The sequence below is a fragment of the Danio rerio genome, chromosome 7, assembly GCF_052040795.2.
Source record: "Danio rerio strain M-AB ecotype USA chromosome 7, GRCz13ab, whole genome shotgun sequence".
Classification (NCBI taxonomy): domain Eukaryota; kingdom Metazoa; phylum Chordata; class Actinopteri; order Cypriniformes; family Danionidae; genus Danio; species Danio rerio.
The window spans coordinates 56,879,794-56,904,758 of NC_141027.1; the positions used below are offsets into that span (position 1 = coordinate 56,879,794).

The following is a 24,965-nucleotide window of genomic DNA, read 5'->3' on the forward strand; positions in this document are numbered from 1 at the left end:
AGAAAAATGTGTATAAGCAGTTTAATATACTTACTAATTTAACTTTTCTTTTTAGTCAGATGGGTTCAGGTAGTGCTTCTGTCCTGCTTTGCTTCAGCAGAATTCAGCATCACAAGCAAAATGACCACCTTGTGTCATACAACATATATTGACCAATCAGCACTCTTGTCAGGGCTGAATTTCAAGCGCAGCCAATTATTTAAACAGAGACATGGTGAATCGTTTAAAGAAATTAAAATGTTAGGTAACACTTTATTTTGATGGTCCATTTGAGTATTACTGACTGTCTGCTTAATGTCTGTTGATACTGCTCATTCAACTGACATTAACCTGGCTATAAGAAACTTGCCAATCAATTTACACTAACCCTAACCCTATCCCCAACCCTAATCCCAACCTAACAGTATACTTATAATCCAATGGGAATTAGTTGGCATGCAGATGCAATATAACTTAAATTCAACAAATGGACCATCAAAAAAAAAAAAAAGTTCAAAGAATTTTTGCTGCCTTATGGTTAACATTCATGTTTAGGTTTTGATGCTAAAACTTAGTATATTAAGCAAGAGGGCGAGGCAGTGGCGCAGTAGGTAGTGCTATCGCCTCACAGCAAGAATGTTGCTGGGTCGCTGGTTCGAACCTCGGCTCAGTTGCTGTTTTTTGTGTGGAGTTTGCATGTTCTCCCTGCCTTTGCATGGGTTTCCTCCGGGTGCTGCGGTTTCCTCCACAGTCCAAAGACATGCGGTACAGGTGAATGGAGTATAAATTGTCTGTAGTGTATGAGTGTGTGTGTGAATGTGTATGTGGATGTTTCCCAGAGATGGGTTGTGGCTGGAACGGCATCCGCTGCGTAAAAACTTGCTGGATAAGTTGGCGGTTCATTCCGCTGTAAATCCGACCCCGGATTAATAAAGGGACTAAGCCGACAAGAAAATGAATGAATGAATATTAAGCAAGGTCAAGCTATATTAACGTAATATCTTTAGTAAGGACAGGACAACAGTTGGGTTTACAGGGGAATTATGTTGTCTTGATAATGTCAAGATTGTGATGTATTTGGTTATGTCAAGTCATAACAAGGACAAATCAATCAATGTCACCTTTGATTTTAAAATGACACTGACAAATGAACAAATGACACTTAACGACATAAGCATGCATAAAATGTTTCATGTCATAATTATAAACATTTCATGACAGTCTAATGAATGCTCGCTTAAAGTAAAGTGTTACCAATTCAAGTACAGCCTAGCAGTGTATCATCTGTGTTCTTCAGTTATAGAGTATACATATGTTTTTTATGTATGGGAACATGTCATTCTAATGATGGTATACATTAACCCCTTAGCCTTCCTGTACTGCTATAATTTTGTGTACCATGGACGATATGCAGGTTAAAATCTAAGCTGTATTTAAGTCTCTCCAGTCATAGTAATCTCTCTAAATACATTGTCCAGAGACTGAAGCAGATGGACTTTAAACGTGAAATTGAAAAAAGTATCACATGATGTACTTTACCACAATCACTTACATCACCTTACTCTATCATTAAAATAAAGACATGGCTTTTATGTGACAGTTGTCGTGTTTATGGAGCAATTTTACAGCCCTAAATTATACATTAACTGACATTTGGCAAAGTTCATAATTATTATGGGAACCTAATCCTTGACTGGTTTTTCAGAATTAGTGTGTCTTTACACAGAGAGGAGGATAAACATCTAGCAGTGAGCAAAACAAGTGTTATTTCGGGAGTAACAGTGGCTAAATAGTGTGGTGATGATGGAATGGGTCAAGATTTTATGTTTAGTGCTCTTGGTTTTCTCATTCAGCTCTGAAGCAGATGAATTGATGGACCGGGCACTGAAACTGATGGATGAAACCCCACTTATAGATGGGTAAGTCTGTCTGTCAGTCTGTCAGTCTGTCTGTATCTATCTATCTATCTATCTATCTATCTATCTATCTATCTATCTATCTATCTATCTATCTATCTATCTATCTATCTATCTATCTATCTATCTATCTATCTATCTATCTATCTATCTATCTATCTATCTATCTATCTATCTATCTATCTATCTATCTCGAAGAAATTGTCTTTGCATTGCTGAGTTTAGCTCTTCTCTGTAAAGCTGCTTTGACACAATCTACATTGTGCTGTAGAAGTGAAGGTCTCTTGAACTTATTGAATCCTAGCTAACATTTCTTTTTATGGATTTAAAAGTATTCCTTTAACATATTGATTTATTTATTTTTTAACAGGAATAGGACATCATTAGGATAACTCAGAATAGAACATAACCGTGTACTATACTTCTAACTACACCCTTTTCTGCAGTCCAGGGCTGCATTAAGGTCGCAATTTCAGTTGTCACAATTATAGTTCAGATATTTGGTGTTTCCCGAATCCATCTTTCCACTGAAACACCAAATCACTGAACTATAATGACAACGGAACTTACAACTTAGTTGGCTAATGCTAGTTTTGGAAATGAAAACCTGGACTGCAGAGAGGCCAGTCCAGCATGTTCATTGTACCCACCAAACTTCACTGTTTCTGTTAATTGTGCATCATTTAATTTGTATATTCTATAACTTTTTTATATGTCACTGTTCCAAGTTTTTTTGATTGTGGTGAAGCATTCAATATATAAATATAATTTATATTTATATATAAATAAATATGTTAATAAAGTACAGTTAAATTTGCTAGTGAAAAAAATGCTTTTTTCTATTTTATCAATTTAACAAGGTAAAGATTACCGGATCACACTTTATTTTGATGATCCGCTTGTTGAATCTAAGTTACATTGCATCTACATGCCAACTTATTCTCATTAGATTATAAGTAGACTGTTAGGGTTAGGGTTGGGGTTAGTGTAAGTTACATGTACTTGCAAAGTTTCTTACAGTCAGTTAAATGTCTGCTGAAGGAGCAGTATCAACAGATATTAAGCAGACAGTCTACTAATACTCAAATGGACAACCAAAATGAAGTGTAACTGAGTACTGACAATTCAGACAGACATTCTTGACTTCATTGCATTTTACAACTTTTTCAGAATTAATTGGGTGCTGTTTGTCATGAAGTTTTTATGGAATATATCAATTAGTCAAATAAGGTTTCAATGTCTTTCTTTTCTTTTTTAATTCCTTTAAAACCTGTTTCAACCAACATAGGCTCATTCTGAAAACATCCCCCTATATAAATTTCCGGAGATCGCAAATTATGGAACCAGAAGTATGTATTGCAGTATTTTATCTTTATAACGAACGCCACAGGCTGGTATGACGCCATTTCTTTTTACAATTACCAGCTGACCACTTACCTAAGTGTGGATGGGTTTCCCACTGTTACCAGTTTTTGTGGTAGCTCGCCATGTACGTTGGTGTACTTAAGATGCAGGGAGGAGTTAAAATAAAGGAGAGGAATAAAATAAATATGTTAATAACAGGGGCGAAGCTGTGGCGCAATAGGTAGTGTTTCTGTGTGGAGTTTGCATGTTCTCCCTGCGTTCGCGTGGGTTTCCTCCGGGTGCTCCGGTTTCCCCCACAGTCCAAAGACATGCGGTACAGGTGAATTGGTTAGGCTAAATTGTCCGTAGTGTATGAGTGTTTGTGTGAATGTGTGTGTGTGTGTGTAGATGTTACCCAGAGATGGGTTGCGGCTGGAAGGGCATCCGCTGCTAAAAACTTCCTGGATAAGTTGGTGGTTCATTCCGCTGTGGTGACCCTGGATTAATAAAGGGAATAAGCGGACAAGAAAATGTATGAAGTTAATAACAGGGTAAGAATGTGGTAAAATCTGAAAATGTGGTCAAAACGTCCCTTAAGGCAAGTAATTTCTCTCAGCAACCATCTTTGAATTGTCTTTTGGGCAGTTTGCTTGGGCATTTGGTCTGAATAGGGAAACTTCAAATTCTCCAAAACTTTTTGCCAAGTTTGCAGTTACATAAAAAAAGATCAGCATTTTTTTCAGGTTGCCCAGGCTAATGTGCATGCGCACTCGAAAGGAACGAGATCATGACACCAACCTTATTTAAGGCCGTTTTACACATTATCATCATCTGGGTAATGCCTCGTCAGATCACACTGCTCTTCTGAAGTAATTCACAACTTTGCCTTGAAGGCGAATCTCCACCAGAAATTAAAGAGACTCTGTGTACAAGTTTGTAGGCGTTTGAGTGGTTGCTGTTATCTGATGTGCGTTTGACAGGGCGAATCAGGTTATTTTTCATCCATTCTGTTTTCAAAGAAAAAAAGGATAGGAAAACGGCCATTTTTCAGTTTGTCGTTTGCTTAACTAATTTCTTTTGTTATCAAGTACACTTAAGTAATTTAAAAATACATATATCAAGCTTTATTTGTATATATATATATATATATATATATATATATATATATATATATATATATATATATATATATTAGGGATGTAACGATATTGTAAATACCGTCATACCGCAATATTAAATTTTTTCGATATTACCGAAGTCGCATGACTCGGTAAAACTATAGGTCTTCTGAGAAAATTTGCTCAGGCGAATGAAGCGAACGGGAGGTAGCTGAAACTTCATTTCCCATCAGCCCCGGCGTGGCCATAATCCTTTGCGGTCTGTTGTCGCTACAGATCCAGTAATGCGGAAATGGAGTGTGCTGCTAGTAGCGGAGATGAAAAAAAGATGGAAATGATCGAACCTAAAGCGGGTGTTGTCGCCGCGCGCGTGCTGAATAGCGGTGCTGTCGCGCGCGTTCTGATCAGCTGTGTTGTGGCGTGCGTATTGTAAAGCGCCGAGGGGGGGTTGAGCGCGCATACTCAAGAGAGGTGTTGTCGCGCGCCTACTGAAGGGCTGGACTGGACGGAGGTTGTGTCGCGTCGCGGGGGCACTTTTGATCGTTTTGGAAGGGCATTTTCTATCCAAGACTAAAAAGGGCATGTGCACTGCACAGGTTGAGCCCTATGTGTGCACGTGCCTGCAAGTTGGGGAATACGACTAATAACAGTCATGGGGACTGCAGAAACACAGCACACTGTTCAGATTGATGCAGACATTGACTTGTACCGCAAAGAGACCTCTATCTCACTCATGGCTTGTCTTCTCAAGTGGGGGAAAGACAATGCACAACGTTACCCCACTGCTGTCAACATGGGCCAAGTCATATCTCTCTTGTCCCAGAATCCTCAGTCCCAAATGAGAGGGGTTTTTTCTGTTGCAGGGGACATTGTAAATACCCAGAGATACCAGCTTTTACCAGATTATAGTTATATGATAATTTTCCTTTAAACCCATCTCTATCTAAGTGAGTGATTAAATGTTAAATGTGATGAGTTTTCAACAATACTAAATTGAAACTTTATTTTTTTACATGGTTTAATAATTTTTTGTTATTAAAATTGAAGTTCCTGTTTCAAAGCTAACAGATAGATGGCTAATTTGTATGTCATTGACACTTTTGGCACTTTTTTGGAGTATTTTCAAAAGTTTTGTTTTTCCTGTAAATGATTCAATAAATACCGTACCGTGACATTCATACCGAGGTATTACCGTACCGTGAAATTCTGATACCGTTACATCCCTAATATATATATATATATATATATATATATATATATATATATATATATATATATATATATATATATATATATATATATATATATATTTTTTTTTTTTTTTTATGTCTGTGAAGCAAGAGTTCGCTGAGATTCCAGTGTGTTTCTTAACCACCAAACTGTCGTAAAAGCACACATCTGATCCGAGCTTCTCCACGGAGAAATGTCAGTCTACAGCAATCGATGATTGGCTCCTGTACTAGTAAGTGGGGCTTCATTTGTAATATTGACTGTTACACTTTTCCCCAATTCAAAATTAGACGAGTGACATGGTTTATGTTTTCGTCTTTGGTCAAAATCAGGCGTGGGCTTTTTTTTCTGTATTGCTTTCTAAAACTCTGTAGGTTGGGTTTAGGGAGGTGGGTCGGTCAGTGTGTGCTATTGAAAACACTATTCGTTAGGTTTAGGGAAAAAGGAGGGTGGGTCAGTCGATCAGTCAGTCATTCAATCAGTCAGTCAACAGCAGTCTCTGGTGGTTTTACGCGAGAACAGCAGGCGCAAATAAAAATTTTAAATCTCAAGAAGCGTACACAGCTGCCTCTGGTGGATTTGTGAAAACAAAAACTACAAAAAAATGTACCTCCAGGGACGTATTTGGCCCGCTTCAGATATGTATTTAGCAGTAAGTAATCAGAATGAGCCTGGGTTGGTTTTAACACATTTTAATTCAGTTTTTTAATCCTGTTTATTCTTTGTTGTTTTTATTTTTTACAGTATACTTGTATTGTAAGTGTCTTGTATTTTTGTTTATGTAAAGCACTTTGAATAAACCTGCCTTGCCTTGCCTTGAAAAATTGAAAACAAAAATTGATCTTTCAAGTGTCAGAACAATGACATTTACTTTTTTTTCGTGGATTCTCTAATTATCTTTTCTTTGTTATTATTATTATTATTATAAATCTCTTAATAAACAGGCACAATGACTTGCCCTGGCAGATGAGAGACTTGTTCAATAATCAGCTGAATGATGTGGACTTGCACAGACTAAACTCCACACACACCAACATTGAAAAAATCCAACATGGGCGCCTCTCAGCACAGGTAGACACACACACACACACACACACACACACACACACACACACACACACACACACACACACACACACACACACACACACACACACACACAAACCCCACACACACACACACACACTTGTATAGCCATCTTTGTGGGGACTTCCTATAGACATAATGCAATTTATAATGCACAAACTGGCCTATTCCCTTACCACAAACACTAACAGAAAACATTCTGCAGTTTTACCTTTTTCAAAACACTTCATTTTGAATGATTTAAAAGCTGTATTAACCATCATGTGCATGAGAAATTCCCTTTAAAGTAAAAAAAAGGCTGGTGTTATTTGGTCCCCACAAAAAAATCCCAGACATTGTCCATAGATGTAATGGTTTAATGGTTTATTTAATCTACTTTAACACTTTGTATTCTATCCCCAAATCCTAGCCCTAACACACACATACAAAATGAACTGTGAATGGTTCTAATTTTCTGATGCAGTTCTGGGCAGCCTTTGTACCATGTGATACCCAGTACAAAGATGCAGTCAGGCAGACCTTGGAGCAGATTGATGTAATTCACAGGATGTGTGACAAATACCCAGATGATTTCAAATTTGCTGCTAGCAGTCAAGGTAAGCCATGTGAAAATGTAGTGAATTTAAATCCCACTCAAAGTAAAAGTAAATCAAATTAAGGTCAGTACTGTATGGTGTAAAGTGATGGTTTCAGTACACCCACAGAAACAGGCCTTAGCTTTTGTGACATTATAAGAAAAAGGAACTGGAAAAGAACAAACATTTATTGTTTTACAGTCAGGAGGGAACTGATTAAACTTATTAAATTATGCTTACTGCACAATTTACAATAGTCCTTACGTCTGTAGTGTGTTAGACACAAAGCCATGTCATGCTGTGTAAAAGAGTTAAAGTGACAGTTCACTCAAAACTGAAAATTTTAACATAATTTCAACCTTCATTTGTCACAAACATAGTTTATGTCTTCTTTTGAACAATGTAAATCCACTAAAGGTCGCTGCGTACGCTTTTTGAGATCTCAATTTTCTCTCGTGAGTGGCATTCACACCTGTTGTTTTCACATAAATCCACCAAAGGCCACTGTCGACTGACTGACTTACTGACTGACCAAACCGACCGATGTCCCCCACCCTCCCCCTTTCCTAATCCAAACCAACAGTATTTTGAAAAGCAATCCAGAAAAAGAAAAGTCCTTGTGGCAGCCTGATTTTTACTACGTTTTCAGATTTTACCACATTCTCATCTTGGTATTTATTTGTTTGTTTTTGTCTTACCTGCTTTCTGGAGCTGTTCTTCACTGGACTCGAACCCCATTGTCATGGTCAACTCCGCTCTCTGTCTCAAATTCTCCAACACATGCAACGAGCCTTGACAACTGGTTACAGCACAAAAGCAATCCACATGGTGGTAAGCGGTCAGCTGGTACAGTAAGCACAAAAAGGAACAGCTTACCACTCCGTAGCTTAGTTTTAAAGACGAAATGCAGCTATACGTATTTCTGGCTACGTAATTCGTGATCTCCAGAAATGTATATAGTGCTACGTTTTCAGAATGAGCTTGTGTTGTTTTATTTTTGTACAGCATGCGCTCTTTTTGATTTTACTTCACTACATTATTATGCATAATATCAAACCTTTTACTCCACTCGATGTCTTAAAACATGTAGTACATTGTTATTTTGAATTGGTCAAAATAAATGTCAATCACTCAAAGTTAGAATAGTATTAGTAGATGCTTGATTTGTGAAAAAGCTGATTATTTTCAGTTAAGTCATTTTGCAAATCGCACTGAACAAGTTTTGTAAACTGGACTGATGTGACTGCATCTCAGATCAACTCAGTGATTTAAAAGATCCAGTCAGAGTGATTCTGCAGTTAACAATTGACATTCAAATGATCAGGTCAGAGTGCTTCTGTAGTTAATCATTGACTGATTCAAATGACCCGGTCAGAAGAGTATGTATTTAAGGAATTCACATGTTTTACTCTGAATTGATCAAGAAGAGAAGCTTATGCATTCACAGATTTCACTTGAGTGTGATAATTAAAAGTTTATATAATTAAAGTGGAAATTAATTAGTCAAGAACAGAAGCTTGAGCATTCACAAATTAGACTTGATCATGACATATAAAAGTTTCCACAATTAAAAAACTGTCATACTTAATACAATATTTAAAAAGACAAACCAACAGATGTGAAATTTTTATTATGTTTTCAGTGAATTTTAAAAGATCTCAGCAGTTTGTCTCAAACAGAGGCTGTGGAGTGTCGTGGAATCTTAGAAAACTTGGTAATGTATGATCTAATATGATGTATATGGATTTTATTTTGTCTCTGGTGGGCAGTTTGTGTCCAAAATCACAAATTGTGCACTGATCAACATGGACTCGTTGTTAAAATGCCCCCCTTATACATTTCTCGAAAGCATGAATTATGTAGCCAGAGCTACGTGTGGCTGCATATTGTCTTTATAAAAAATGCTACGTGGCGGCATAATGCAGTTGACAACTTCTTTTCGCAATACCAGCTGACCTCTTACCTCAGTGTAGGCAACTTTTCAGCTGTTAGCAGTTAGCCCAGTAGCTTGCTGCATACCTCAACAGACTTGAGAAGCAGAGAGGAATTGACAGTGATGACTGTGTTTGAGTCTGGTGAAGAACGGTTCCAGAAAGTAAACAACAGGGTGAGAATGTGGTAAGATCTGGAGATGTGATAAAAAAGATGGCCACAAGGTCTTTTCTTTTTCTAGACTGCTTTCATAAACACTGTTAGTTGGGTTTAGGGAAGTGGATGATCAGGTCAGTCGGTGCTTTAAAAAAAACTATCGGTTGGGTTTAGGGAAGAAGGTGAGTGAGGGTGAATGGTTGGTTGGTCAGTAATTCAATCAGTCAGTTGACAGCAGCTTTTGGTGAATTTTTGCAAGAACAGCAGATGCGAATGGCACTCACGAGAGAAATTTGAGATCTGAAAAAGCATACACAGCAGCCTCTGGTGGATTTGTGAAAACAAAAACTGCAAGAAACATACCTCCTGGGATGTATTTTGCCATCTCCAGAAATGTATAGGAATACTTAACAATAATGACTTGGTTGGCACTGATGGTTAGTGCGATTTCACCTAGTAGGACTATCTGTGGATTTATGTTGATCCAGAAACAACATTCCAATAAGCCAATAAGATTTAAGAGAAAATAATTACAGTTTATGCCAAGTCAAGGCAGTTAAGGTCATATACAATTGTTATTCAACTGTTATTACCCTCTGACTGTAATTTATTTTATGGTTAAGTTTAAGGATAAGAATTAGGTCTGGATTACATTGAGCAAGAATGATGTTTCAAGATCAACATAGATGGTAATCCAGGACTGCATCCTTCTTGGCAAAATCACACCCATCGCGCACCAAGATAATAAATGATATACTGTTGCAACATCTGAGAAAATGTAAACATGTGTGCATATTTATAACTTTTTAAAATTTAAAATATAACTAAAATGTGGTTACAGATATAATGGATGCATTTGAACAGAATAAGACAGCCAGTCTGATTGGCGTAGAAGGTGGGCATTCAATTGACAGCAGTCTGGGTACTCTGCGCACCATGTACCAGCTGGGGGTTCGATATCTTACTCTCACACACAGCTGCAACACACCCTGGTGAGTGGCTTTACTCGAAACATACAGTTGCAATCAGAATTATTAGCACCCCTGTTTATCCCCCCCCCCCCCCCCCCAATTTCTGTTTAACAGAGAAGATTTTTTTTAACACATTTCTAAACATAAAAGTTTTGACAACTCATTTCTAATATCTTTGTCATGTTGACAGTAAATAATATTTGACTAGATATTTTTCAAGACACTTCTATACTGCTTAAAGTAACATTTAACATTTAAAGGTTAACTAGGCAGGTTAGAATAATTTGGCAAGTTTTTGTATAACAATGGTTTGTTCTGTAGACTATCGAAAAAATGCTTAAAAGGGCTAATACTATAATTTTGACCTTAAAATTTTTATTTTATTTTATTTTTTTATTAAAAACTGCTTTTATTCTAGCTTAAAAATAAAACAAACAAGACTTTCTCCAGAAGAAAAAATATTATCAGACATACTGTGAAAATTTCCTTGCTCTGTTAAACATCATTTAGGAAATTTTTTAAAAAGAAATAAAATAAAAGGGGGGCTAATAATTCTGACTTCAACTGTATCTGACATTTTACAGTATAACATGAATTGAATTCACTTCCAAAAAAAGTACAAACTGGTTTATCTTGCAGTGTAAGGAAATTCAAATTTAAAAACATCCCATGAGTTTGGAAGAAAATAAACATGAACCTGTCGGGAAAGGGAACTGCCAAAGGTGTTTTTAAATACAGTACTTTTTGGCCACACGCCCATATCACACACTGACAGCTGCTTTGAAAGTGAATGGAAATTGAGGGAAACTCCAGGCCTGGTTCCAACTGTCTTCAAAACATGATCTCTTCACAGATTTGGCATTTAGAGATAAAGTGTGGGCTGAAATCAAAGCAATGTTAGTTTTCTCAGGAATTGACAAAAGCCACATTAGCATACGTATACATCTGATTAAGGAAGACATTTAAATTGATCTCTTAAAATAGCAGACGTTGTTTTTTTTCCATTACTACATTGTAATCTCACTTCCTTCTAGGGCAGACAACTGGCTAATGGACACAGAATCTAATCCTGTGAGAAATATTGGTTTGTCTGAATTCGGCAAGGTTAGACACATTTAACACACTTTTGGTTATACTACCTAAACCAATATATGATTGTGCAAACAATAAAATAAAAGTTACTGCCTAATGTATTTACATGTCAGTCATAGTTTGGATTGATTCTTAAAATTATTGAAATATTCTTACAAAAAAAATTATTTTCCATAAAATGTGTTTATTTATTTATTTATTTTCGCAAATGTATTATTCTACGAACCATATAAAGACATGATATATGCAATATATATATATATATATATATATAGGCTACATTGTGTTGTTTAGGCATCCTTAATTACAATTAATTTAGTACAATAAACTAATCAAAATGCATTTTAAGGGTCATTTTAAGTTTCTTATCACCAATTGATTTCTTAATTTTGTCTAAGATTTGAAAAATGATAATAAAACAGTACTTCGAAGTTACAGATTTTGATATTACCAACTTTTTGGTTTCAAATTATATATTGCATTTATGAAGAATTTAGACTTTAGAAACTTAGGTTGTCAATTAATTAATTATAATTAATAGACTTTTAATTTTACCATGTTAAAAGGCACCTATTTTACCCCCTTTTCAAGATTTAAGATAAGTCTTTACTGTCTCCAGAATGCGTCTGTAAAGTTTCAGCTCAAAACACCCATCAGATTATTTATTGTACCTTTCAGAATATTGGAATTTTCAGCTCTGACCACATTGTAGCTGTTTTTGTTGCCTATGGTCTTAATGCAAATAAGCTTGTACTCCCCGTCCACCGTTCGTGCCTGTCAGAGTATGTCTTATTTTTTAGTTTGCATCAGATAAACAGCACAGTGACAGACATGAAGAAAGCCGATCTCAAAAAATGTTAGTGAGAAATACTACAGTAAGAACTTTCCCAATGACTATTTAATGTATTTGTTGTGGAGTTAATTCAAGACTTTCTGCAATGATGAGTCACACAAAATTTCATTACAAAGTTCACGCACCCATACACTCACAGCTCACACGTTTAACTTTGCACTGTTTTTGTATGACAAATGTGACAGGTACACGCTAATATCCACTGATGTATCAATATCTGTCATGTTATTGTACAAAATAAATCTGATTTAACGTCCACAAACCAGGATTGAAGCATCTTGTTTAAAATTATACTGACACACATGGCTGTAGTGATGAATTACAGCGATTTTAATGTATTGTCTTTATCCCGTCTTTTTTTCTTTTAATCCCACTTGTTTTGCGCATGTCTTGTCTTGTTGATATTATTATATGCGTTACTACGGAGTCCAAAGCAATCTCAAAACAATTCGTAAATTTTTTATTTAGTGGCTAATTTGTATGAATTTATACGATCTAATTCATACAATTTAGTACAATCTGCTCATCACCCAATGACGGTTGGGTTTAGGGGTAGGTGCCATGCCTCCTTTACTAAATTATACATTTTTGTATGACTGAACAAATTGGTATAAATTAGCCACTAAACTAACAAAACATAAACAATACTTATGTTTTCTTATGCGATCAGGCTGTGAAGTATGCTAATACACTGCTGTCAATCAAGTGGGCCTCAAAATGGTAGGGATTTGGATCCTATTTTAAAAAGAGACTTATCATCTTTTTATCACCCCAATATGACTGTGGACACAATATATCTTCAAACAGCTTTCAAAAAAATTATTTTCATCATGGGTGCCCTTTAAGCTGAGAAATGGTAGTTGATACAGTAGACTATCCTGACTTGCTGTCTTCCTTTAGAGAAAGTTTTAAATTGTTGTGACATGTGTGGTCATCATTTTGCTTGATCCTTTCAGCAAGTGGTCTGGGAAATGAACCGCATTGGAATGCTGATTGACTTGTCTCATGTGTCAGAGAAAGTGATGAACCAGGTGCTGGACATCTCCAAAGCCCCTGTTATCTTCAGCCACTCTTCTGCCTACAGCATCTGCAAACACAAGAGAAATGTTCCCGATGATGTGCTTGTAAAAGTGGTAAGTGCACCATAAACTTACAACCTGCAAATGCTGTAGTTTATCGTGAGATGGATAGCAAGTCATATAATTACATAAGTGACATATTACTTTTTATACCCCAGCCATATAAGACTGTTGTGAGATATTGCTTTTGTGAAACAAACATTTTATCTACAATCAAGTTGCTGTGTGATATGACCTATAATAAGGCTGTTATTTGTGGTAATCTCAGCTTTGTTAATATAAAGTCATATCCCACTGATATGAGTATGATATTGTGTTTTTATATTGGTTCAACTGGACAATTGTGTAAATAGAAAGAACCAATAATGTTTCCCTCATATCTTAAAGATGGCAGTAAAATTTTTGCCTTATAGCAAGTAACAAAGGAAGGTTTTAGGAACTTAATAGTTTATTCTTTCATGTAAAGTTTTTATGTCTTTTATGAGCGAGGTTGCTCATTCTTTAGATCATGTCCATAATAAAAGAATAATTTGACTGTCTGCTGTTAATATATTCCTCATTGTGTAATCCCACAACAGTTCTTGTGAGTGCATCTTGTAAAACTGAAGTCCTTGTTTACACCCTTATATTGGTTTCTTTTAATATAAACTCCTTGGTACCTATCCTTCAACGAAAGGATAGGTACCATAACTACCATGACGAAAGACTCTTGTCACTATTTAAAAGCATAGCAATAAAGTGATGAACACATATATATATTCATTCAGTCATTCATTTTTTTGTCGGCTTAGTCCTTTTATTAATCCAGGGTCGCCACAGCGGAATGAACCGCCAACTTATCCAGCAAGTTTTTTACGCAGTGGATGCCCTTTCAGCTGCAACCCATCTCTTGGGTACATCCACACACACACTACGGACAATTTAGCCTACCCAATTCACCTGTACCGCATGTCTTTGGACTGTGGGGGAAACCGGAGCACCCAGAGGAAACCCACATGAGAACATGCAAACTCCACACAGAAACGCCAACTGAGCCGAGGTTCGAACCAGCGACCCAGCAACCTTCTTGCTGTGAGGCGACAGCACTACCTACTGCGCCACTGCCTCGCCCATATATATATATAAGTGACCACTAAGTATAGCTTAGCACAATCATTTATCATGTCTAATGACTGTTAGAGCCAGTTGTTTATGAGCACTACGGTATTTGAGAAATCGAGGTAATTAAATTCACATTTCCTAAAACTATGAATTTACAGTCTAGAGTTTAGCACGAATCCTAATAAAACACACATGCCTGTAGCTCTCTAGTGATCTTGAAGGAATTTATTAAATTGTTCACATATTTAGAGCAAGACACTGGCTTTTTTTACACTTAAAATGTTACTATACCCTAAAATGAAAATTATATCATTAATTAATCACCCTCATGTTGTTCCAAACCCATGAGACCTTTTTCCAACACACAAATTAAGATATTTTAGGTGAAATCTGAGAGCTCGCATATCCTCCATAGGCAGCAAGTCCAAAAAAAAAAAAAAATCTTTAAAATGAACCATATACATTCAGTGGTTTAATCAGAATACTTTTATAAAAGTATTCTTGTAGCTTGATAATAATATGATTGAACCACTAAAGGCATATGATCAGTTTTGAGGATGTTTTTTGGTATTTTTCTGGTCGTGAACCTTGCTGTCAAAAGAGGATGAAGGAGCTTTCAGATTTGACCTAAAATATTTTAATTTGTGTTGTGAAGATGAGGGGTTTAGAACATCATTTAACTGAGTAATTATTTACATAATTATAATTTTGGGTGGGGCGGCACAGTGGCTCAGTTGTTAACACTGTTGCCTCACAACAAGAAGGTTTCTGGTTCGAGTCCCAGCTGAATGAGCTGACATTTCTGTGTGTAGTTTGCATGTTCTCCCTGGGTTTTCTCCGGGTGCTCCGGTTTCCCTCACAGTCCAAAGACATGCACTATAAGTGAATTGGATAAACTAAATTGTCCATAATGTATGAGTGTATGTGTATGAATGTCAGAGTGTATGGGTATTTCCCAGTACTCGGTTGTGGCTGGAAGGTCATCCGCTGCGTAAAATATTTGCCAGAATATTTAACGGCTCATTCTGCTGAGGTGACCCTTAATGAATAAGGGACTAAGCTGAAGGAAAATGAATAAATCAATAATTTTGTGTAAAGTAAACGTTTAATAGTGCCAGTCTATTTGTTCCTCACTGATTGCTTTATAGAGTATTTTAACAACTATCTGGAAATCTTTCATCTGTTCTAACTAAAAGCCATCAACTAGTCAGAACTGTGAGGTTAACCACTATTGCCTTTTAATACTTTAGAGTTAGAAAAAAAAAAATCAAAGGAAGTGAGACTTATTTGGTTTTGTATATACATTACACAAACAACAAATTTCTCAGTTATTACACTTAAAAACATATCAGTATTTTAATAAGTGCTATTGCTCATACTTGGATAACAGCATGTTATTAAAGTATGGTGTATTATTGCCAATTTGACATGGAAATCCATTACCTTAAACTGCTTAATTTTTTTGCACAATGTGAAACAGATAGTTAATGAACATCACATTATACACAAACCAAAATAGTTGACTTTACTGAAAAATAGCATGCAATCATGCTTTTACATGTTCAATGCTACAACTGACTTCAGTCACATCTTTAGACGAAAACAACCGAAATAAAGCACATTCAATCTCAGCAGAGGATCATTAAACAACTCCACAAACAGCATCAACAACTTCACTTATTGCTAACCTGTTTGACTTTGACCTCAGTCACAGTTATTAAGAATAAAATATTTTTCATTTGATGACACAAAAGTGATGAAGAGTGAACTTTGCTGTTAGGTTGTCTTTGATTGATGTCATTGTGTTATGACAATACAAAACAAGAAGCTACTTGGTTACATTTTAATTATATTACAATTGTCACGATCACCAACAATCCAGCCTGTGCAGATCACTGACAAACACACAGTATTGCAGAGAACTAAAAATTCGCCATTAAATGGACTACAAGATCCTGTCATGCACCACTCACACAGCTGGCCTAGATTCCCATGATTGCAGACAGACACAGCTGAAGCTACTCATGAACTGATTACTATTTATACAGCACACACACACACACACGCACGCACGCACGCACGCACGCACGCACGCACGCACACACACACACACACACACACACACACACACACACACACACACACACACACTTCAGTGCTGAGTCCTGTAAAACTGTACTCTGAGCATTACGATGCATTTTCCTTGCCTTCCGTGTTTTTGAACCTTACTTTGGTTTGCTTTGTTTGTTTGTTTATGTTGCCTGCTGCCTGCCTTCTGACCATCTGCCTGTTTATCGACCATGACTCTGGATTTTCTGTATATATCTGTTTGCTCCTCTGTTGACTGTTGCTTGCCTATCCATTCTTAATAAACCTGCGTTTAGATCCGCAACTTCCTTTGTCAGCATGACTTTACAACAAGGATGCTGGTGTTGATTAGACTATACTGATAGCAGAATGAGAGCCAGCAGTACTTTGGACAAGCTTTAAAAACACAATGAACATCTGAAACACTCAAAACAGACAGACATCAAGAATCAGCAAGAATCTCAACAACGGTGACTTTGTATTTATTTATTTTGCCAAAGTGCATGCTGTGTTTCATTCAGATTCAGATGTTTAATGTGTTTTTAAAACATAACCTATTTTTTGCTGGGCCTAAATAATGTATTCTATTATCAGTTTAGAGATTACTACATAGCATAATTCAAAATTAAATCACTGACAATATCAGTGAATCAAAACTGAGTTTCAGCAAACAAATAGAAGTAAACATGAGGAATGAAGGATCAAAGAGACCAAGTAAACCACTCTTCACCACAATAGTGACTTCTTAAAGGGCACCTATTTTACCCCTTTTACAAGATGTAAAATAAGACTTTGGTGTCACGGAATGTGTCTGTAAAGCTTCAGCTCAAAATACCCACCAAATAATTTATTATAGCTTCCAGGATATGCTCATTGTGGTGTCTGAGTAAAGTGTAGCTGTTTTTGTAGCCTGTGGCTTTAAATGCAAATGAGGTGCTTCTCCCTGCACACTTCTCCCACATGCATGTTTGCTTTTCCTGCTTTATGTCAGATAAACAGCTGTCAGTGATAGAACCAGACACAGATGAAGCTGAAAAACAGCTCATTAGTCAAAAATACCAAGTAAGTTTATTTCATGTATTTGTGTTGGAGTTTATTCAAGCCTTTCTGAAATGATGAGTCACACACAAATGTTGTTTTCAGTAGACAAACACAGACATATTAGCGTTTACTGAGATCATTCGTCCAGGGTGATTATAGCGGCTAACAATTACATATAAATTTTACTCTCTTTATTACAAAGATGTTCTGTTTTAAAAACATACAAATCACAGAGAGTTGGGATATTTTAATCCCAGTTTCTTTGCAAAATAATGTTCTGTGGACATGTGTATACATGTTATTATAGAAACATGGCACCTGTCAATCAATTTGGTGGGTGGGGAAAACCACACTCCTCTGTCACTTTGAAGTCTCAGAATCACTGGGATTTAGATCTTATTTCAACACCAGGAAATTAAAAAAAAGAGACATATTGGGTTTATATCAATTCAATATGACAGTGGACACACTATACCTACACACAATTCTGTCCAAACAGCTTACAAAGAAGATTTTCATCATATGTACCCTTTAAAACGTAGTTCTCGATCAATGTAAATAAGGACTTGAGCAGACGTAGATTCAGAAATAGAGTCAAATGGTTTGTACAGTAATAAGTAAAGCCGCTGGTGCTGTTTGATGATTCTATGCTGTGATTTTGAGAGATTTATTCAAAAGTGTCTAAAATACATAATTTGGACACTTTGCTTAATGGGATGTTAATTCATGTTATTAATGTTAGTTTCACTTCATTTACAAACTTTGGCTCATTTATTGAAACAGATTTCCACACAATTTTAAAGTAAAGTCAACTATTGGGGTTAGATTGTCTAAACAGATTTGAAAAATACGTTTACTGTCTACACCATTTTTTTAAGCAATCATTTCCGTGTGATTTCAGGAATTCAGCATTACATTATGTTGACCCAGAAACATGTCTAGCTTTGCCAAAATCAGTATGAGTTGTTTCATATAGCAACCTACATTTGTTTTTGTTTGGAGATTTGTTTTGGCTCCCAAAAAAGGTTTACACCCAACCACGGTGGGCATGTCAGACATAAAACATCCATTATCATGTCTGAATGGCAACACTGTAAGTTTCCTAAATACTTGAAGACACAGGGATATCAACAGTAACAAGAGCGTTGAGTCACAATCCTTTGGAACTGCATAAAAACTGAATTTGATTTTACAGTGCGAAAAACAACATCTTGTTGCTAACAATAAACCAAATACATTGCATTTATTTGAATATAAATCTAGCAGTTGTACATCATCTTACTAAGACATTATTGTAAGAAATATTTAAATGTTTTGTTTTTTAATAATGTTTTTCATATGATCAGTTTTTGGAATTTCTGTTTCAGAAAACAAACAGGGGGATTGTCATGGTTAATTTTTTTAATGACTATGTAACCTGCAATGAACATGCTACCCTCTCAGATGTGGCTGGTGAGTTATACATTAAAAGCAATGTCTAAGTCAACTGTACTTATTGAACACTTTCAGATACAAAAGCAAGACATTAATATCTATATGTGAAATTCAGATCACTTCGACCACATCAAGAAAGTGGCTGATGCCAGTATCATTGGATTTGGAGGCGATTATGATGGTGTGCCAAGGTAGGCATGATGATTAGTCAAGGAACTACCTGTATTGTTATCTAATGATCATGTAGAGTTATTGCACAGCTCATTGCCAAGCATGTGTAAAGTATATCATGAGGTTTTTTTAAAGAGGGACAACTGAGATATTAAAGATCTTTTGACTCAGAGGCCAGTGGAATATAAAAGACTCCAAAATTTGAAAACTCCAAAATTTTCTGTTAGTCTACTGCACAGGTGTCAAACTCAGTTCCAAAAGGGCCGCAGCTCTGCACAGTTTAGTTCCAACCCTGATTAAACACACCTGATCAAACTAATTGAGTCCTTCAGGTTTGTTTGAAACCTACAGGTAAGTGTGTTGGAGCAGGGTTGGAACTAAACTGTGCAGGGCTGCGGCCCTTCAGGAATTGAGTTTGACACCCCTGGTCTACTGTATCTTGTTATTATTAATAATATTAATATAAAAATTATTTTAAACCAAGCTGCCAAGACACATTTAATACTTTAACAAGTTAGCATTATTTAAAGCCTATTGCACTGTTAAATATTGTACTATTTGTAAAAAATTAACCTATGTCACGTCATCTGTCACCATGTCCATCTGTCATTAACTTTTACCAAATTATAGTTAATGCTGGCATGTTTACACTTTCAGAAAAAGGTACCAAAATCTGTCATTGGGTAGGTAGAGTATGTTTTAATAAGGTTACTAGTAGCATCTAAGCTGTACATTTTAATAAAACGTTCCACAAACGTACCCCGTATTAATTTAAAGGTAGTCTTAAAGTCTACCTTTAATGTATACTTATGGACCCTTTAGGTAAAACGTGTAACTTTTGAAAAGGTGCTGTAACTCCCCAGTGACAGCTTTCTAACACGGAAATAACCTATATAAATATTTATGCTTTAATATAGGTTTAGATAATTTTTTTAATATATGACATATATAAAATTGGTCGTTTTTCTATATTATATGTATAGGCACACACACACACACACACACACACACACACACACACACACACACACACATATATGTATATATATATATATATATATATATATATATATATATATATATATATATATATATATATATATATATATATATATATCACACGAGTAGCAGTGCAATATGGCTGTATATCGGCACTGGTGGGAGGCGTGTGGCCAGAGGCCAAGTGCCTTAGTGCCCCCACCAGTGCCGATATACAGCCATATCGCACTGCTACTCGTGTGATATTGCGTTTATGCAACAATTAGACGGCATAATTGTGTATATAAAAAAGAAAATCAAACGCAGAGAGTTTCAAAAACCTTTTTGTATAAGGAACTACTTTCTTCAGCGTTGGATTCAAATCATTAACTGTAATTTAAACAGTTGAGCAAGCATCTTTTAAACTTTAGATCTGTAGTGTCTGCTTTTTGCTGGCTGTATGTGGGCGGAGTAATACACAAAGGGTAAAGAGGCTGTACGGGTGCTGATATAACTTAAATTTATCACGGCTATCAGCCAATCAGATTCAAGAACCAGACAGAACTGTTGTATAAATAAATATATATATATATATATATATATATATATATATATATATATATATATATATATATATATATATATATATATATATATATATATATATAATTACACACACATATATATATACACATATATATATACTTTAGAAGAAATCAAAAAGTACAAGAATAAAATAGTACAAGAACAAAAATAAGACAAAAAACAGGGAGGAAAAAAAAAAGACTACAAAACAATTTGTTATACATTTCCTTCTTTTCACCTAAATCTTCATACAAGATGGTATTGACCTTGTAAATGTTTCAGGAAAATGTGTAGACATCATAGCTTTCCATCTCCTCTCATTTATTAGTCATAGTTAAATTCCAATGCATGCTAATTAAATGTGATATGTCAAGTGTTCGCACACACATAAGGTTTTTGCATTTAGTTAGTTTTAGATATTGCCTTGATAATAGAAAATATAAACTAAGTTTCATGTTTGATAGTTGCCAAAGTGAGATATGAGCTGAATAGGAGACGTATCTTGTATGTACATAAAGGGCTTATATGTGTATATAAAAAAGCAATACAGGTCACCTGGCCTGTATATGCACATATATGCATCTCAGTTTTGCCAATGTTTGTCATATACACACATATATGCAGCACATTTAGGTTTCATATGTGCATATACTCTTATATAGGTTCTTTGCTCTGAAAGACTTTCAAAGAATGGCTTTAGATATCATAATTAAAAAAACACAGGCAGTTTTTATGCAAAATTATTTTAATATTACGAGTGGATCAAAATTTTTAAAATATAATTTAGGACCCCTTTAAAACAGGTTGACAAATAAACAGTATCACATACCAGTGCTGGATGATGTACAAGTAAATTAGGCACTTGAGTAGAAGTACATGTACCCTAATAAAATACTATTTCAGTAAAAGTGTCCTCCTTTTTTTTTCTTTTAAAAGTCCTCTATTTTTTAATTCACTTAAGTAATGAAGGTAAAAGTATAAAGTCATGAATGTTTAGTCTTGCAAGAACTTTGTATTACCAAAACTTGTCATAGTCTAAAGCACACTGATAATTCAAGCAAAAACATGTGAAACCACATTCACATGCTAAACCCTAATCAGATCAGATCAGAACCCAATTAGAATCAGCATTTTTTATGGAGACTCATTGTCAGCTTAATTCACAAGCAGACAATTTCCAATTCATCAACTATTAAATTTTTGCATGTTAATAAATTAAACACCACTATCTCATCTCTGAGCAGGTGGAGTAAAAAGTGCATTATTTTGTTTTAGTATCTAGTACGTGAAAGTAAATTTACCTAAAATAAAAAACTCTTTAATCAGTTAAAGTATTTTTGTTTTTTGAGTTTTGTTTTTTATCAGTATCATGTTAAAATCAGTATCAGTCTTATCTCATATGTTTAAATAGATAATTATTTGGACCTATTTAATAATTTGTTTATTATTATTTGTGCACAATAATTGAGACATGAAATGAGATATGTTGGAATTTATAATCAATTCCATGCTTGTTCAATACAAACTCAGGAGGCGGAGATCAATTTAAAAAATATTAGTAATTTATTAAATACAAATGAATAATTCGATTAGGGCCCTGGGTCACACAAATGTGTCCTATTGGTTATGCTATGCTATCCAAGAGAACACACCAGGCCCTCTGCGAGTGTTCTTTTAAGACTAAAGACCCAGTTTTTATACACAGAAGAAGGAGAAGGCGGGTTGTCTCTGTCAGCTTTTCTGCACAGAAGAACTGGACCAGTTAAATGCACATGCTTAGAGACCTACATATGCTCCAATATGTTTTCACAGGAAATCAGAGGCGAGAGACACATGCTATTTTTATTGTTTCTGCTGCATATTTCTTGTCCAAGATAGCTCTTTCTGCGAAATGCCTCATTAGTATGCAAAATACATCTGCTCAAAGGCCAGTTTTGGTTAGCATATAATTTCAAAGAGCATACAAAATATAGTATAGAATATAAAAATATATATGGTAAAGAATGACTGTAAGGTAAATGATTTAACATCTCTTGAGGCAAAACATACACAACATACTAACAGAGAATCAAGGATAACTCTGAGAAATTAATTATATTTTCTACAGATAGTAAAATATAATCAACAAGAAAAATGTAAAATGAAAAAGAAATTGTAAATGAAAAAGCTTATTCATTGACTGCCTTAGTCATGTCACTTTAAAATAACAAACACTGTACATCTCTCTATTTAGGCTAAAATACTGCTTTGTTTATTTATTTATTAAGGCCTACTTATTTATGTATGTGTGTTTGTACTTTCATTTAAGTTATCTTTTATTTCTTTAATTTTACTATCCAAAGTGACTCATCATTTCACTTAACAATGATAATAAAGCTTGTTAACAAGTTTTTAAAGATTAATAAAGGAATTGTAATGCTTGGTCGCAAACTGTGGTTATTTTTAATACACCATCCTAATCCTTTAGTGCGGCGGTGCCCTTCCAGGTGGGAATGCTCCCTTTAAAGTGTCACCCACTGTATATCTTTACAGATGATAGGTCTCAAACTCGATTTCTGGAGGACTGCAGCTCTGTACAGTTTTGCTCCAAACCTAATCAAACACTGCTGATCCAACTAATCAAGGTGTTCAAGACTATTAGAGACTAAGCAGGTGTGAGTTAGAGGTAGTTGTAGCTAAACTATGCAGAGCTTTGGCCCATCAGGAGTTTAATTTAAAACCACTGATATAGATCATAGGTTATCTATATCTAATGTATAAAATAGAAACATCCAAAGCTTGAATTTTGTCACTACCGTCAAAATGGATCAACAATTTTTGTTGACATTACCTTATACTTCAGTTTCTTGCCAAATCTTCTGAACAATCTGGTATCTGCCCGAACAGAATACTATTGCCTGTTTTTTTTTTTGTTTTTTTTTGTCACACTTTAAACAAAATTGCAAAGCATTTCACGGTATTTCAGGGTAAAGTAAAAATAATGTCCACCCCTAACCATAACCCTAACAAAAAAATTAACCAATCAAACAATATTATGTTTTGATCAGGGTGCCGGTTGGTCTAGAAGATGTGTCAAAGTATCCAGACCTGGTGGTTGAACTTCTCAGGCGTGGTTGGTCAGATAATGAGATCAAAGATGCACTGGGAGGAAATCTCCTGAGAGTGTTCAAAGACGTTGAGAATGTAAGAAACTGACACACGCTATGTATACAGTACATGCTAAAACAAACTGGTTTGTCTGGTCAAACATTTTTATCTAACTAACTTTCATGTTTTATTAGGTAAGAGACAGCCTGAGAAATATTAAACCAGATGATAAGCCCATTCCTCTTAAAGAAGTCCAGAACCCCTGCAGGACAGACTATGGTTATTCTGATAAATCCAGCTCAACTTGCACACAGTCTTTCTATTCACTTGTCCTGGTTCTAGCACTGCTAAACAAGTTGTTGTAATCAGCCTTACTTTGGATTGTCAACGGTTTCGGGTCTTACAAAACATGTAAGACTAAAAAAGTGATTGATATATATATATATATATATATATATATATATATATATATATATATATATATATATATATATATATATATATATATATATATATATATATATATATATATATATATATATATATATATATATATATATGGTACATTAGTGGCAAAAAAATTCTTTTTTGGATGTTTGGAATTTTAATTAAACTATTAAAATATGAAGAACATTCAATGTAATTTTTTATATAGATTTTTTTATGCCAAAAATCATTAGAGTATTAAGTAAAGCTCATGTTCCATGAATACATTTATCACATAACCTTCTGTACATGTATCAAAACTTATTTTGGGTTTTATGTATCGTTACGAATTTATTTTAGACAACATTAAAGGTGATTTTCTCTGTGCTTTGATATATTTGTTTTTTGAACCCTGAGATTCCAGATACTGAAATAGTTGTATCTCAGCCAAATATTGTCCTGTCCTAACAAACCAAACCACACAACAATGAAAAGCTCACTTGATTATAGAAATTTTGTTTTCCAAAAGTTGACTCTTGTGACTGGTTTTGTGCACATATTAGCAAAAGAAAAACTTTTAACTTGGTTAATTTTAAGTACCTGTACTCAACAAAACAGGCCAACTATTGCTTGACAAAACACTCACAGGACATAAAGTACTTATTGACAACAATATAATTAGTTAATTTACATGGCCTAAATAGGAACAAAACAACCAATTAT

General features: G+C 35.1%; 2 protein-coding genes across 3 annotated transcripts in view; one reads left to right on the forward strand and one right to left on the reverse strand.

Moving 5' to 3' along the window:
- csnk2a2a (casein kinase 2, alpha prime polypeptide a) overlaps positions 1–24,965 on the reverse strand; it is a 471,730-nt gene that overhangs the window by 331,305 nt on the left and 115,460 nt on the right. The gene's annotated exons all lie outside the window — the stretch shown is intronic.
- Positions 534–24,629, forward strand: dpep1 (dipeptidase 1). Of its 2 annotated transcripts, NM_001320118.1 has the most exon segments (11): positions 1,688–1,898; positions 6,532–6,658; positions 7,137–7,269; positions 10,178–10,328; positions 11,342–11,411; positions 13,209–13,385; positions 18,929–19,013; positions 19,111–19,186; positions 23,777–23,914; positions 24,013–24,244; positions 24,287–24,629. In NM_001320118.1, coding segments are annotated over 10 exon segments (1,245 nt in total). In that variant the 5' UTR covers positions 1,688–1,779; the 3' UTR covers positions 24,182–24,244; positions 24,287–24,629.